Source organism: Corylus avellana, chromosome ca11, assembly GCF_901000735.1.
Source record: "Corylus avellana chromosome ca11, CavTom2PMs-1.0".
NCBI classification, from domain to species: domain Eukaryota; kingdom Viridiplantae; phylum Streptophyta; class Magnoliopsida; order Fagales; family Betulaceae; genus Corylus; species Corylus avellana.
In genome coordinates, this window is record NC_081551.1 from 15,860,515 (window position 1) to 15,877,164 (window position 16,650).

At 36.5% G+C, this 16,650-nt stretch overlaps 2 protein-coding genes and 1 pseudogene across 2 annotated transcripts in view; 2 read left to right on the forward strand and 1 right to left on the reverse strand.

The window, feature by feature from the left end:
* LOC132165519 (heat shock 70 kDa protein 17-like) overlaps positions 1 to 1,603 on the forward strand; it is an 18,682-nt gene extending 17,079 nt beyond the window's left edge. The window contains exons 13-14 of the mRNA XM_059576122.1: positions 739 to 811; positions 961 to 1,603. Coding sequence (XP_059432105.1) covers positions 739 to 811; positions 961 to 1,173 — 286 coding nt within the window. The 3' untranslated portion in view covers positions 1,174 to 1,603. The remainder of the gene's footprint in view (positions 1 to 738; positions 812 to 960) is intronic.
* A 2,739-nt stretch (positions 1,604 to 4,342) lies between these two features.
* LOC132165137 (DEAD-box ATP-dependent RNA helicase 53, mitochondrial-like) lies at positions 4,343 to 9,329 on the reverse strand (annotated as a pseudogene).
* A 1,644-nt stretch (positions 9,330 to 10,973) lies between these two features.
* LOC132165138 (early nodulin-like protein 1) lies at positions 10,974 to 13,242 on the forward strand. Its single transcript, XM_059575633.1, has 2 exons — positions 10,974 to 11,055; positions 12,734 to 13,242. Exons 1-2 carry the CDS (start codon positions 10,974 to 10,976, stop codon positions 13,240 to 13,242), a joined length of 591 nt encoding a protein of 196 aa, XP_059431616.1.
* Positions 13,243 to 16,650: the final 3,408 nt, after the last annotated feature.

Below are 16,650 nucleotides of genomic sequence, written 5' to 3' on the forward strand. Positions count from 1 at the left end.
TTTTTTTTTTCTCATTTCATCCGGTGGTGAGAAAGAGTGGTTGAGGAAGAAATAGTGAGATTAAAAAAAAAAAAAAAAAAAATTGAGAAATAATATTTAAAAGAAAGTAGAGAAGACAATAGAGATTTTTTTTTTATAAGTAATAATTAAGTTTTATTAAAAGTAGAGAAGACAATAGAGAATTTGTTGGAGTTGTATAGAAAAAGCCGTAGCTAGAGTAAAAAAGTGTACTTTTTGGTTAGATATTTTAGACAAAGTTGCTGGAGATGATGCTCTTACTTATGTTAAAATGGAAAAATCATATGTTAAGTTCTTTTCCTTTTTATTTATTTTATTTCTTAAATTTTCAGGATCTCTCCAAATAGGAAACTTTTCTAATTTTTCTGAGTTTTTGAAAATTTGTTTTTCTTTTCCTTACTTTACCGGTTCTCATGTACACTTTTTGTGTATTAGAGTTACACCCCCTTGCACCCCGAATGAATTTAATTTGGCATAGGAAACTTGAAATGGGCATAGAGATGTTTATTGAAAATGTAAAGGGCCTTTCATTACTTTTTATTTGCTTCTAGATAATTGTCATCTTAACATGAGATGACAATCAGGACTCGCGGGATGGTAGATTTCAGTCGAGTGATCCATTGCACAGAAGTATTGTTGATTGGATGGTGTCATCCACGAAAATCAAAATGTGATTCTATATATACTAAGCTGTTTTTCCTTTTTCTTTCTCTCCCAAAGGACCTCTGGTTTCAGTGCTCCGGCATTCACGTCTGAAGAAGTATATACGAAGTTATTCGATTTGCAAGACAAGGTAGTGTTCTAATTCCCCACCTTTTTCTTATTAAGGAAGTAATTTATATAGCGTTACCACATATTTCTATACCTTGGTCATACCGTCTTCCATAATTAGTTGATTTTTTTTTTATTTTTTAATTTTTATTATTATTATTTTTTTTTCAGGTTACTAGCATTAATAGAATTCCCAAGCCAAAGCCTATAAAGAATGAAACTGGGAGCAGTGGGGAGAATGCAACTAATCGCAACATGACTTTTGAGGAGAATTTTAACCAAAGTGGCCAATCAACCAGAGACCCTGACGTCTCATCGACTGAAAAAATTGACCTGGAACCCAAGGTTCACGATGAAGAGCCCGAGGTTTACGATGAATTATGATTGATGAAGGATACAATTAGGTTCTCATTTTTGGGTTATCTACCTATAGAGTTGGAAAATATGAAAGGGTTATGAGAGATTATATACTGTTTATTTTAAAAGAATAATGAAACTGAGAGCAGTGGGGAGAATGCGACTAATCCCAACACGACTTTTGAGGGGAATTTTAACCAAAGTGGCCAATCAACCAGAGACCTTGACGTCTCATTGACTGAAAAAATTGACCAAGAACCCAAGGTTCACGATGAAGAGCCCGAGGTTCACGATAAATTATGATTGATGAAGGATACAATTAGGTTCTCATATTTGGGTTATCTACCGATAGAGTTGGAAAATATGAAAGGGATATGAGAGATTATATACTGTTTATTTTAAAACTAGATTGTAATACACTTTTGGCCCATGAAATTTGACATATGTTTGAACTTCATTCTTGAAAGAGGAATGCTATTTAGGATGCATTTGGAATTGTAAAGAAAAAGTAAAGTTCGGGAGTGCATTTTTAAAAAAATTGCGATTTGAAAACGTGAAAAAATGCGTATTCAAATTGCAAGTAAAAAAAAAAAAGAAAAATGATTTAAATGCTAAATTACAATTTTGCTAAATGTAGTGTATTTAAAAATTGTGTTTTCAAAACGTGTGTTTTAAAGTTGTAATTTTTAAATTGCACCTTTTGAAATTACAAACACAAATGGACCCTTAGTAAATTGCTATATAATGGGATGACATACTAGTGACAATCAGTTTTTGTTTTTATTATTATTATTTTTTTTATAACTAATGGTGATCAAATGGCTAATTTTTTACTGCAACATTTTCTAGTTGTATGATGAGTAATGTTCAACGTAAAATAAGACTCATGTCCCCAGTGTTCCTTCCAAAATTAAATATAGATTTTAAAATTACTATTTGATCAAAATTTATTAGTGATTTTAAAGCCATATTAATGTGTGAGGACATGAATCTTACATTTGGTGTTACTCGTTGTATGACAGTTGTATAACAGTCTACTAAATAATATTATTCTTCTTAAAATATAAGAATTCAATATAATTCTTCAAATATGACATCAATTACATCGACGCTTGATTTTGTCATCGAAATGGTTGAGATGGTTCTATATGTGGCATGCAAGATGATCATGTAGCATATCATGTCAATAACTACTAAAAAAAAAAATAAAAAAAATAAAAAAAATAAAAAAAAAATAACTACTGAAAATATTTTATTTGACTAAGAATTTTATCTTGAGTAATAGTGTTACCACAATGGTATATGTGACCACTCAACATACCAAGATTTTGGCCATACAAGATCTCACTTCTAAATGTATTAAAGTGATATATGAGTAATGCTAGAAGGAAGACTCATGTCTTCCTTTTGTTATCTCAAAATTAATGTGGTTTTAAAAACTACTATTAGATTAAAATATAATAATCATTTATCATAAATTCAATAGTGATTTTAAGAGTCACAACAATTTTAGGACACAAGGAAGACATGTTCTTCCTTCTAGCATTACTCATTAGACAAAGACTTTAGGAAATGATTTTTTTTTTTTTAAAAAAAAATATTATTATTTTATTTTATTTTTTATATGTATTCGTAGTATTTTAGTAATTTTGGTACAATTCCAATAAGAGCCCATGTGTTGTCACCAAAACTTAAGAATAGGAATAGCTATTCCATTTCACATTATTTCATTCCTAGTAATAACTATTTATTTTCCTAATAAACTTACCATTCCGTGTACCAAAGAACAGGCCATGACTGCAAGTCTGCAAGAGAACCAACTAGTTTAAAAGTTCGACAAAATAATTAAATCAAAAGTATACCAATAATCTTCCATATATCAACTAGCATATATGGAGGGTGTTTGACAAACAACAACCCTTTAAGACACTGTTCATAGTTAAAAATATTAAAAAAAAAAATAATGATTGATATAAGAAAATAGAAAAGTGGTATTGAAAAGTGAAAAAATTTTGTTTTGTAATGATTTTTTTTTTATTTAAATAGTAATAAAAAGTGAATGATGTGATATAAAAGTGAAAATGTATTGATGATTTTTTTATAAAAAATGAAGTGAATAATGTGGTGTAGTAAGTAGTTTAACAAACAAGGCCATGATGGTCATTTATCATTTTTCCCTTTTCCTGTTGGATCCCATATACATGATATAATTGTTTACCCTGTCAGACATTCACAAATGTATTGAACACCATTTTCACAAAAGAAATGCTTACACTCACATTCTCAAATGCACTCTCTATCATGACACTAAAAATCGCCACTAAATTTTGAATTAATTACTATTGAATCTAATAATAATTTTAATATCGTGTCAAAAAATGTACACTTGGGAGTGTAGCATTTCTTGTTTCACAATAGACACTACGGTGATATGTTTTGGTAAACTCAACTTTCATAATCTCCTTATCTACTCCATAATTTTATCTAAACAATACCAAGGAAAGCAGTACATTCTCATCAATTAAGTACTGAGATGAAAAGGAAAATAAACAAAGAGGCCAAAAGAGGAAAAAAAAAAAAAACTGACTATTTCAAAATAAATTACATAAGAATAAGATGCGATTGTTCTCTTTAGATAATGACATAGCTTGAATATAAACAACAAAATATCTCAACATTCACTACAAAAATTTGATTTTTTCTTTTTTTTTTTTGTAATGGACCATTTGTGACGTGTCAAGCTTGTTGACATGACGTGTCATTAGTAACCTGTGTGGTGGGTTAACAAATTAGAAGTTACTAATGGGAATTTAGTGAAGTGTCAAATTCTGACACGTCACCCTTTAGTGACGTATCAGAAATTGACATGTTACTGAAGAGTTAATAAGTGTTAATATTACGTCTTAGAGCTTACTAGAAATATTAGCTTCTTGCAGGTAAAGGATCCCTATAATTAAGCCACTTGCCCCTCCCATGAAACACTATAAATCAAATAGAATCAGTCTCTCAGCAATCATCTCCGCATTGAGAGCAATCATCTCGATTGTTTCCTTACCTGCCATTGGAAGTATCCTATTGTTACTGGCTGCCCCATAACTTAAAAATACATCAACAAATAAAGACAAATTAAAGAATAAAGCAATCATCTAAATTAACTTCCAACTTTTCTTGTGATGAAGAAATGTAATTGTACCATTCAACAAAGTCAGAATGCTCTTCTCCCATTGTTCTGATCATCATTGATTCTATCATCCCCAAAGCTGCCAAAACGTCTAGTACGAGAATTACTGAAGCCACTGCTGTTTTGGCTTGATAGGTTGTCACCAAATCCACTAGAACGGCCTGAACCAAAGCCCCCCAAAACCACCAGAACGGTCTGAACTACTAGAATCGCCAAAAGCACATGAACGACTAAACCCAGAACCACTAAAGTTCCCAGATCCAGGGCCACCAAAGGAACCAAAACGTCCAGAGCTAGGTCCACCATATTGACTTGTTTGACTAGAGGAATCTCCATAGCCATTGCTACGACCAAATCCAGGACGCCCTTGACCACTAAAGCGGTTAAAAGCGCTATCACCAAACCGACGATCCCTCGTGCCTCCATGAGAGCCAAATCTACCACCACCACCCATGTCAGCTAACATGTCCCCACTTCCACCCTCAACAACAATTTTGGGTAGCTGATAACCAACAAGTATTCAAGCAATCAGTCTAACATAAAACATCTGCTAAGGTGCCAATCAGTCCCACACTAAAGATTTTACATGCACATGATTGTTCGTTTCGTTAGAGAGAGATCTGTTAGTTATCTTGAGAGATTTTGGTCACACCAGTGGTAGGATTTAACTCGTTCTGTTTGTCTATTTGTAGGGTTGTACTTCAGTCAGCAATGTATATGTCCTCATGCATGCATTGTGTAAAATATGCACATGTATATCTACGATATGAAAATAGCTAGTTTGCTGCACATGCAGTTCAGAGTAAACCAACAATTCAGATCGGTCATAGAATTCTAAACACAATACTTTCAGAAAACTACTTTCTCACTACTTTTGATCGCTCCTCCTTATCATATAACATGATGCTTCACAACCAGATAAACACTATTTCTCAACCAACATATGGTGACATCTATTATCTACTCAAAGTAAAAAATATTATTCGCATTGCTATCCACGTCCACAACAAAATGAGAACTAAATTCTTGTGTGATGAGGTAAGTTTGTGTGTATGACTTTGCATCAAGCATATAGACCCCACTGGTTTAACAAGAGACATACATTTCATTCTTAAAAGCATTCTACCTATATTCTATCTAATCAGATTAACATCCAATAATCCATGTTAAATAAGAAAGAAAGAAAGCATCACATCACCGCCAAACAGTTCTTAAACTCAGAGTGAATAAATAGGATGATGCAAATGGAAATGGAGATAAATTCTAACCTCTGTAAATCTGCATCCAACGTCTCGCTCTATAACTCTGACAGCCCTTGCCTGGTCCTGTGTGTAAATAAGGACAGCACTTCCTTTCTTCCCGGCACGACCTGTTCGGCCTGATCGATGAACAAATATCTCCGAATTGTTGGGAAGCTCGTAATGTATTACCTACAAGAGATGAGTTTAAATGTTGAGCAACAAAACAAATAGGACCACCAAAACAGCATGCAATACTCAAAAAAAAAAAAAAAAGGAAAGAAAAGAAACCCACTAAAATAGAGAAGCAAGCTGGAGAATCCGGAGAAGCAAGGGAGCCTAGTATTTTTAAGATGGCAGATGAATGAACCAACCAAGACAACAAAATAAGGGCACCAAGCACTTAGTTGAAGCGAAATAAAGAATCAAATCCTTTAAGCATAGGCATAGGAATAGAGTGAATGGAGAAATAAAAGCAAATGGTCACCATAACTTCAACGGTTTTCACTCCATGGAAATTATAATGGAGGCCATCGAAGGCAAGGAGAGAATGAGGAAAGAAAGTAACCAGGGGGCTGAGAGTTTTGATCTACAACACACCTTTCAGATGTGCCACCAGAACATAGAAACACGGCAGCTTTAGGAAACATAAATACATTTCTTCAAAACAGTAGGAGATAAATGGTTAACGACATGACACTTTTAACCAGCACAACCCTTTTTTTATAAATAATCAACCCATATCATTAAAAGCATAAGGCACCCTAGATATAAGTACACAAAAAGGAAGCACCTTACTAGAAGGAGCAAAAAGAAACCAGCACAAGCCTTCAATTTATCACTTCAAATTTCAAACTGGAACAAACAATTCAACAATTAGTTCACGTACAGAATAGTTTTTTAGGACAAATTACTCTTTTTATCCAGAATGATATGTCAAAGCAACAATCCCAAGAAATTAGAAATTATAAATACTTTCTTCATACACACATGCATACAGACAAATAAATGATAATGAAGTGATAAATTTAAAAAATAAATAAATTTGACAAATGGTAACTGATCAGACAACCATCCAAGAAAAGTCAAAGAAAGGTTAGCAACAAAACTTTCAATTGGCACAAGTATTGAGCCAGTTTTTCCAAAACTTAGCCGGCCCAATCAGGAGACCTGCTTGCAGCATGGTCTCATAGATTAGAAATCAAGGATATACTGAATTGAAAAGTTCATGAATCATCATTGTATATATAAACTGCAAAGAGGGAAAAATAAAAAGAATAATACATGCAGCAAAAGAATAGGGAGCAGAGAAACAAGTTATAATATATCAATTACAAACTAAGTGGATTAATCTATTGTCAACTAAGAAGGACACAAGTTAATTTTCAGCTGAGGAGGATTAATAATCGCCAAAAAACAATTTACATAAGAAGAAGAATGGAGCAAAAATCTACCAGATCAACATTAGGAATATCAAGGCCACGAGAGGCAACATCAGTGGCAACTAAAATATTCAAATGCCCATCTCGGAAACCTGCAAGTGTTTTCTCCCTCTGACTTTGTGAGATATCCCCATGCAAAGCCTCACGTTTGTAGTTTCTTCCCATGGCATATGCCAATCGATCAGCATCACGTTTTGTTTGAGTGAAAACAATATATTTTCCACCTTTTGCATGCTCCTGACAAACAAATCTGATGGTGAGAATGGAAACAATAGTGAACGAGCTAGGTTAAAACAAGAACTCACAAAGTTCTCTGACCTTTGCAAAGAAGAACAAAATGAACGTTTAAAAGAATATAATAAATAATTAATAAAATAACATTGACCATCAAACAGAGAGAAATTTTTTAATATATATGTAAGTTCTGAAACCATACTGTTGTCAGAGGTCCAATAATTGAAGCTTTTCCATAATTGTCTGATGCAATCGAGTATAGAGAAATTCCATCAGCCAACTTCTGATCAGAATCTCCAACCTACAGAACAGTTAAGCCGTTAATGTGCTTGTAACCATACACTAGAACCCCAACTTTCTGCAGTTACACTAGATGTCCAAACACAGAACGGACCAGAAAAGGTTTCCCCGTATATTAGTACATACTGAAGCCATGATTCAGAAATACCTTAGTCATAACTATAGACCTCTCACCTCAAGTTGCAGTGACAAGTACTAAAATCATTATAAAATGAACAACATGCGAGATTAAACCTTTTTATCTCCAACTCCTATCCCTGTAATGACATCGACTACAAGCTACAGAATCAAATCAAACTCAAATAAAAGTAACAATACAAGAAAGAATAGAATCGGACCCATCAAGCATACCCTTGAGTGGGCATAGTAAGAACTAAGAGGACCAAGAGAATGTGAACGTTATTATCTGATGATTGACTAAAATGAAGCCACAAACTCACCAGATCAATTGTTAGTGGATTTTTTAGGTAATTTTGGGTGAGTTTTTTAATCCAAGATGGCATTGTTGCAGAGAACATTAAACTCTGACGATTCTGCGGCAACTTCTCCAAGATTTTTTCAACTTCCTCCTGAAAGCCAACTTGAAGCATCTGGTCAGCTTCATCAAGAACAACAAACTGAACTTCTGACAAGTTCAGGGCACCTCTGTTCAGAAGATCAATAATGCGACCAGGTGTGCCAACAGCCACATCAACACCATAGTCAAGCTGCCTCATTTGGCTTGAGATGGGCGTACCACCATAAACGCAAATTGTATCCAATCCTGGCGCGGACTCATCAAATTCCTTCTCAACCTGGCGGGCGAGCTCCCTTGTTGGAGCCAAAACCAACGCCAGCGGATACCTGCCCTGCCTGTATGGTGAAACATACATAAACACATGTACCTTTAGAAAACAGTTGGAATTCCATCACTCAGCCAAGGGAAAAAATGAATCAAAGAACCGAACCCATGTTTAGCATTGAGCTGAATGATCTTATCCATAATGGGAATTCCAAAAGCAAGAGTTTTGCCCGTTCCTGTTCTAGCACGACCGATCATGTCACGCCTTTGCATTGCTGGTTCCAGAACCGCCCTCTACATAGAAGAGAAATCAAAGTAAAACACCACAAGTAATTGCTACAGGGACAAAGAGATGATTAGTGATTATGACAAGGATAGCCCACTATCACTCCCAGGCTCTACCCGGGGACTGTGGGATCACTTTGCCATTCACTATTTCGCCTAGCATGAGACTGCTCCAAACCGTGGCAGAGCCAGCATTTTGGTTCAGAGAGGGGGTATTTGACCCCTCTTGACCTCCCTTCCCTCCACCCCTGTTTTAATCCACCTTAAAAAACTCTATCCACCATTCCATTTTAGTTGCAACAAAAAATACTTTTAAACAGCATGTCGGATATTTGCGCAGTACAATAAATAGTAACCAAATGAATAAATATACGTCGCATCATATACTTTAATACTAACATTTTGCTTCAATTCTATAGCCACTCCATACATCTTAACTGCTGTGTACAGTCCATAGCTCTGAAATTGCAGAGCTAGCCAAAAGCAAGAAGAAAGGAAGGGACATTTTTAAGTCTATTTTCTTTTCGTCTTTGTTGCACACTCTTCACCTCTTACAACAAATTTCATCGGTATATATTATAGTGCCTGATACTTGTTAATAGTTGTTAACATTTAACCATATAACATTTGTGTGGAAATAATTAAGTGACGGGAAATGATCTAACAAGCTTTCTTTGCAATACAAGTACGTTGTTCACCATCGCTAGGCATATCAACTCCATGTCTGATATATGAAGGGAATTCCATTCCATTTGAGTTCTCAAATCTACTCGTCAATCTTTTCTCTCGAAGCCCCAAATTTGAATTTTTAACAATTTTGCTCACCTATCTTCTATGAAGGGAACTCCACTCCATTTGAATTCAAACCCTTGAATGTCAGAAGGACCCCCATTCGACTCGAAAGCACAAATTATAGTTGTTTTCTCTCGAAAGCCTATATTGAAAAACGTTGACATTTTGAATAAGTTACCATCCTTAGCACCTAAAAGTTATTCCTTGAGCCAAAGACGTCAATTCTTTCTTTTGAATCTCCAACGTGCATCCCATTCCCAACGAAACCCCAAATTTGCACTTCTTTGTAATTGAAACTCAATGGGACTTTGTTGGTTTTTAACTAAATAAGCTTTCTTGGCAATGCAAGTTGCTCTCTATCACCAAGCATATCAATTCCAATTAATGTCTACGTAGAGGGAACTCCATTGCACTAGAGTTCTCAAATCTATTGGTTGATCTTTTCTCTCGAAACCACAAATCTGATTTTTTACCTATTTTGTTCACCTATCTTCTGTTAAGATAAGAATCCTTGCAGTGTTAGAATTATTGAAGATAAAGAAGTCTGATCACATTATCTTGTAAATATTATCTCTTAGATTAGTTATTCTTTGTAATTCAAATATAGCTTATCTCATTCAAATGTATAGTTTGTTAGGATATAATCTCATTCAAATGTATAGCTTATCTCCTTGTAAAGTCTATTTATATTCATCTCAATGAAACAACACTGGTATCATTTAAACCAGTATTCAAATCAATATTCAAACTTGGTATCAGAGCCATTTTTTGGCTAACCCCACTTCTTCGATCCATCATCAATGGCGCTTACTAGCCCTGCTTCCGCTTCATATGTTTTCCCTAATATCACACAATTTGTGTCTATAAAACTTAAGGGTCCTATGAACTACTTGGGTTGGACCACTCAATTTCTTCCTGTCTTACACCACAATGACCTCCTAGGCATTGTTGACGACACAGAGATTTGTCCCTCAGCTTTTGTTGTTGATGTAGAGGGCAACCCAACAACTGTCCACAGTCAAGAGTATTTGCTATGGCAGAAAAAGGACCAGTTCATACTGGCCTGGATCAACACCGCTCTCACTGAGAGGGTATTAACAACTGTTTATCGAATGAATGCAGCCAGACAGGTTTGGCTGCACCTGTCCAAATTATTTGCTCCAAACTCACGCTCTCGGGTTACATCCCTCAAGCGTCAGCTTCAAACCATCGCCCAAGGCAATCAGAAATGCTCCAAGTACCTTGCTACTGCCAAAAGTTATGCTGATCAACTTGCTGCAGTTGGGAAAAGTGTTGATGATGAGGATTTAATCTCATATGTGGTTGGAGGACTTAATTCCCCTTACCAATCCTTCATCACCACCTTTAATTTTGTCACCAAGGAGAAATCAATTCCATTTGAGGAATTTCAAATGGAGTTGTTGAACTTTGATCACATGTTGGATGCCCATCAACGTACTGCTCAACCTGAAGGAGGGCAAATTGCTTTCTTTACTCAAAAGTCTAAACAATACTACAAGAGTCAAAGGCCTCCAGTTGGGTAGCAACCACGCTCCTTTCCATCTTAGCAACAAATGATCCCTCCTCAACAGCATATGGTTCCCTCTCAACAGCAGATGGTCCCCACTCCGCAGCACTACCAGCCGTTCTCAGGAGGTTCTCAGCAGCATGTTTCCTTTCCATAAGGATCACACGTTTCTGGTGCTATTGTCCCAAATGGTAAAGCACTGTCTACTACCCCTTTTTCCCCTACTAATCATGTTCCCTGTCAGATTTGTGGGAGTATAAGCCATCAAGCTTTAGACTGCTACCATAGGATGGACTTCTCTTATCAAGGATGTCATCCTCCCCAATTGGCAGCCATGGCTGCTCATACGCATGGCACTCCTGAAATTGAACAACCGTGGTATCTTGACAGTGGTGCTAATCATCATGTGACTTCAGATCTTGAAAATCTGTCATGACAGCAACCATACCATGGAATTGAAGAAGTGACAGTAGGCAATGGAGGAGGCCTCCAGATAGCAAACACTGGTTTTTCCCTCTTCTCCACTTCACACAATAATTTTCAACTAAACAATATGCTTCACTGCCCAAATGCCTCTTCTAATTTATTGTCCATACAAAAATTTTGTAGAGATAATAATTGCTATTTTATCCAAACCGCATTCAATTTTCTCATCAAGGATATGCAAACCAGGGAAATTCTCCTGCAGGGGCCAAGTGAAGCAGGTCTTTACCCTATCTATCTCAAGCAATTACGTTCCAATAAATTCACGTCCAAAGCTACATTCCTCTCCTCAGCTACGTTTCTGTCTCGTTTTTTTGCTTCCCTATGAGTCACAGCACCTTTTAATGTTTGGCACTCTCGTCTTGGACACCCAGCAGATTTAGTTGTCAACAAACTTCTTCAACAATCTTTGTTGCCTATTTCAGGCTCAATTAAATCCAAGCAATTGTGTCATCCTTGTCATGTTGCCAAGAGCAAAAAATTACCTTTCTTTGATTCACAAAGGATCTCCACACATCCTCTTGAATTAATTCACTTGGATGTATGGACTTCCCCCATTATATCACTTGGTGGCTGTAAATTCTATGTTATTTTTATCAATGATCATTCTCGTTTCTCTTGGATGTTTCTTTTACGTCAAAAATTTGAAGTTCTTTCATGCTTTGTTAAATTTAAAAGCTTAGTTGAGAATCTATTTTCTTGTAAAATAAAGCAAAATCCAAACTGATAATGGTGGAGAATATGTTTCAACTGCTTTTAAATCTTTTACCAACACGCATGGAATCTTACATCAATTGACATGTCCATATACCTCTGAACAAAATGGCATCTCTGAACGAAAACATAGACATATTACTAAAACAGGTTTATCTCTTCTAGCACAATCTAACCTCCCTAAATCATATTGGGTTGATGCTTTCTTAACTGCGGTATATTTGATCAATCGAATGCCTACCCATGTTTTAGATCACCTCTCTCCTTACTTCAAGCTTTTCAAGAAACATCCTAATTATTCTCTTCTTAAAATTTATGGTTGTTACTGCTACCCCTTACTTCGGCCATATTTTTCTCATAAATTGGACTATAGGAGTAAAATATGCATTTTTATTGGCTATAGTAGTGGTCAAAAAGGGTACCGATGTCTAGATCCCGAAGAAAATCGTGTCTATATCTCCACACATGTGGTATTTGATGAAGGTCAATTTCTAGATAGCAAGAGACCTGTTTCCACTCAACCTGCAACGGACACTTCTCTGGGCATTGTAAATTCCTCATGTACATCTCTTTCTCTTTTAAATTTTAATTACTCTTTACCTTTATCAGATATTGTTCCAACCAAATCCATCTCTAACGACACCTCAACAAATTCATCCTTATCTCCTATTTTGGCCACCAATCATGACTCATCACCTGCTTTGGTCACTCTCCATCTAGCCAACGTCCCAAATGTTTCAGCCCCTTGCTCATCACCTGATTTGGTCACCCACCCTTCAACCAACATCCCAAATGTTACGGCCCTTTACTCATCACCTGCTTTGGTCACCCACCCTCCAGCAAATGCCCCACCTGTTTCGGCCTCCAACTCTCTAGCAAACGTCCCACGTGTTTCGGCCTCCAACTCTCCAGCCAACGTCCCAAATGTTACGACCTCCAACTCTCCAGCCAACATCCCAAATGTTACGGCCCCTTGCTCATCACCTGCTTTGGTCACCCACCCTCCAACAACGTCCTACATGTTTCGACCTCCAACTCTCCAGCAAATGTCCCACATGTTTCGGCCTCCAACTCTCAAGATTTTGATCCTAACATTTGCAATGACTCTCCTGCCATAACCGAAACACTACCACATCCTCAACCACGAATGGTCACTCGTTCTCAAACCAACTCCCTAACTCCTAAGGTTTGTCCCAACTACCACCTCTACTCCTCAACGAAATATTCTCTACAAGCCCTATCATCAATTGCTCCAGCCATTGAACCCACAACTTATAAGCATTCTGTGATACACCCTTGCTGGTTGGATGCTATGCAGGCCGAATTCAATGCCTTACTAAATAATAAGACATGGTCGTTGTATCCTAGACCTTCATATAAAAAGGTGGTTCGCAACAAATGGGTGTTCAAAGTCAAACAAAAATCGGATGGTACCATTGATCGGTATAAGGCTAGATTAGTTGCCAAGGGATTTGATCAAGTAGAAGGGATTGATTTTAATGAAACTTTTAGCCCTGTTATTAAACTAGCCACCATACGCTTGGTTTTAGCATTGGCTGTACATTTCAATTGGTTTATTCATCAGTAGGACATATCTAATGCCTTTTTACATGGTTTTCTTGAGGAGGAGGTATTTATGGAACAACCTCAGGGTTTTGAAGACTCTACTTTTCCTGATCACGTCTGCAAGCTTCACAAGTCTCTTTACGGCTTGAAACAAGCTCCAAGGGCTTGGTTTATTCGACTTTCTCAAGCATTAGTGGATTTTGGGTTTGTAGGATCAGCTATTGACACATCTCTCTTTACTTTGCATCATAATTCAGTTCATGTATTTGTTCTTGTGTATGTAGATGATATTCTTGTAATCAGCAATTCCTCTTCTACAATTACACATTTAATCTCTAAACTCAAGAGTGAATTTGCAGTCAAAGATTTGGGAGCCTTATCTTACTTTCTAGGGATTCAAGCTACACGGACCAGTCATGAGTTTTTCTTAACGCAAACTAAATACATGGCTGATTTACTTCGAAGGACCAAGATAGATGGGGCAAAACCAGCTTCAACACCGTGTGCCTCAAGTGGAAAACTCTCACGGTTCACTGAGGATCCCCTGTCTGATCCAACTGAATTTCATCATATAGTGGGTGTTTTGCAGTATTGTACACTCACACGGCCTGATATCTCTTACAGTGTCAACCAATTATGCCAATTCCTCCATTCTCCAACAAGTGTTCACCTTATAGCAGTTAAGCGTGTTCTACGTTACCTTAAAGGTACTCTTGATTTTGGATTACACTATACTCAAGGGTCCTTGCAAATCAATGGTTATTGTGATTCAGATTGGGCTTGGTAGTCCTGATGATAGACGATCTACTATAGGCTATGGAATTTATCTTGGACCGTATCTCATCTCTTGGGCAGCTAAGAAACAGCCTGTAGTGGCCAAATCTAGCACCGAGGCTGAATATAGGTCAATGGCTCTCACTGTTTCATAAATGTATTGGCTTCGTATGTTATTCAAGGAATTACAAATTCCACTTCCACTTTCACCAAGTTTATGGGTTGATAATCTGGAAGCTCTTTCTTTATCCTCTAACCCCATATATTATGCACGTATGAAACACATAGAGGTGGACTACCATTTTATTCGAGAAAAGGTTTTTAACAAAGATATCTTGGCGCGCTACATTTCCGTACATCAACAGCCTTCAGACATCTTCACAAAAAGCTTGACCAGGGCCCGGTTTCTTTTACTTTGTAACAAGTTAATGGTTTTCTCTCTCCCCATCAACTTGAGGGGACATGTTAACAGTATAGCCACATCATCAAATAAGAATCCTTGCAGTGTTAGAATTGTTGAAGACAAAGAAGTCTGATCACATTATCTTGTAAATATTATCTCTTAGATTAGTTATTCTTTGTAATTCAAATATAGCTTATCTCATTCAAATGTATAGTTTGTTAGGATATAATCTAATTCAAATGTATAGCTTATCTCCTGTAAAGTCTATTTATATTCATCTCAATGAAACAACACTGGTATCATTTAAACCAGTATTCAAATCAATATTCAAACTTCTTCCACTTCACTTTTACATGTTTTCTATTTGAAACAAAAAAGGTAAATCAAACCCTTTGTTACTCTCCAACTACTTTTCCAGAAGAATTTGAGAGAGCAAATAGACTAGAATTGGAATGAACTTCTTTGTAGAGTATTATTTAGACTTGAGCAATTAAAACAAAGATCAATTAGAGTTTGATCACACTCCTTTCTACAGAACACACTAAGCTAAGATTACAGCTAGTTCTAGGCTTACAATTGAGAACAAAAGTCTGAATACATCTTATTGCAGGCCTTGGGCCTTTTATACTAAACAAAGCTACTAAAATGAGCACACCTGTAGAGTATCCCTTATGGACAGTTATAACAAGCTTAACTGAAAAAGGCCCACGTGCGTTGACGCAATTAACAACAACCCAACCGGCCCATTTAACGGAATCCAACCTGTTACACTAATGGACGCTAGCTGTATAACTGTTTCATAACAGTCTTTGCCCACGTGTTCTCTAGCTTCCCCTTGTCTTGCGCATGTATCCTCTACTACTTACAAGTACAAAGCACTTATTCCATCTTCTCAAACCCTCCCACTTTCCCTTCCTTTCTAATTCTAGAATACTTCATAAAAGAACAGTAACAAATACCTCCTCTCTTCAAAACACCTTGCCCATAAGGTGTGGGTAAGATGATTTCAACTTATGAAAAACTACTCAAGTAGCTTCTTCAGGGTTCTGGCTTTGCCAACGAACCATCAGCTCAACCATAGGTCGGTTATGAACCTTCCTTGACCGACGATCAAAAATCTTCTTAGGCTCAGGTTGAATGATACCTTGAGTATTCATTAGAGGTAATTGGGTGACTGGAACCGCAACTCTTCCCAACTGGAGCTTCAACTGGGAAACATGAAAGACAGAATGAATTAAAGATCCAACTGGCAACTCCAATTTATAAGCTACTTAACCCACCTTTGACAAAACCTAAAAAGGCCCATAGAAACGAGGAGAGAGTTTCAAATTCCTACGCCAAGTTACAGAAACCTGTTGATAAGTTTGTAATCGTAAGTATACCCAATCTCCTTCCTTAAATTCTCTTTCAGTGTGCTTCAAATCAGAATGTATTTTCATCATGTTCCGACTCTTTTATATATTCTCCTTCAAAAGCTGTAACACTTGATCTCGGTGCTGGAGCTGATTATCGACAGATGCCACCATAGTAGTCCCTGGCATGTAGGTAAGCAGCTAGGGTGGTAAGTATCCAAACATGGCCTCAAATGGTGTCACTCTTGTAGTGATGAACAGAAGTATTGTAGCAATATTGAGCCAATGGCAGCCAACTCACCCACTCATTTGGTTTATCACAAACCATGTGTGATATCTTATGTATTTTATGGATTAAATAAAATTAAAAAGCATTTTGTTTATATATATATATATATATATATATATATATATATATATATATATATATA

Bases quoted from the DNA above. Each gene is read 5' to 3' on its own strand.
- LOC132165138 (XM_059575633.1), top strand. From the start codon at position 10,974: ATGATCCCTCCTCAACAGCATATGGTTCCCTCTCAACAGCAGATGGTC. The intron at 11,056-12,733 runs GTTCTCAGCAGC...TACCTTTATCAG, and splicing joins CTACCAGCCGTTCTCAGGAG to ATATTGTTCCAACCAAATCC.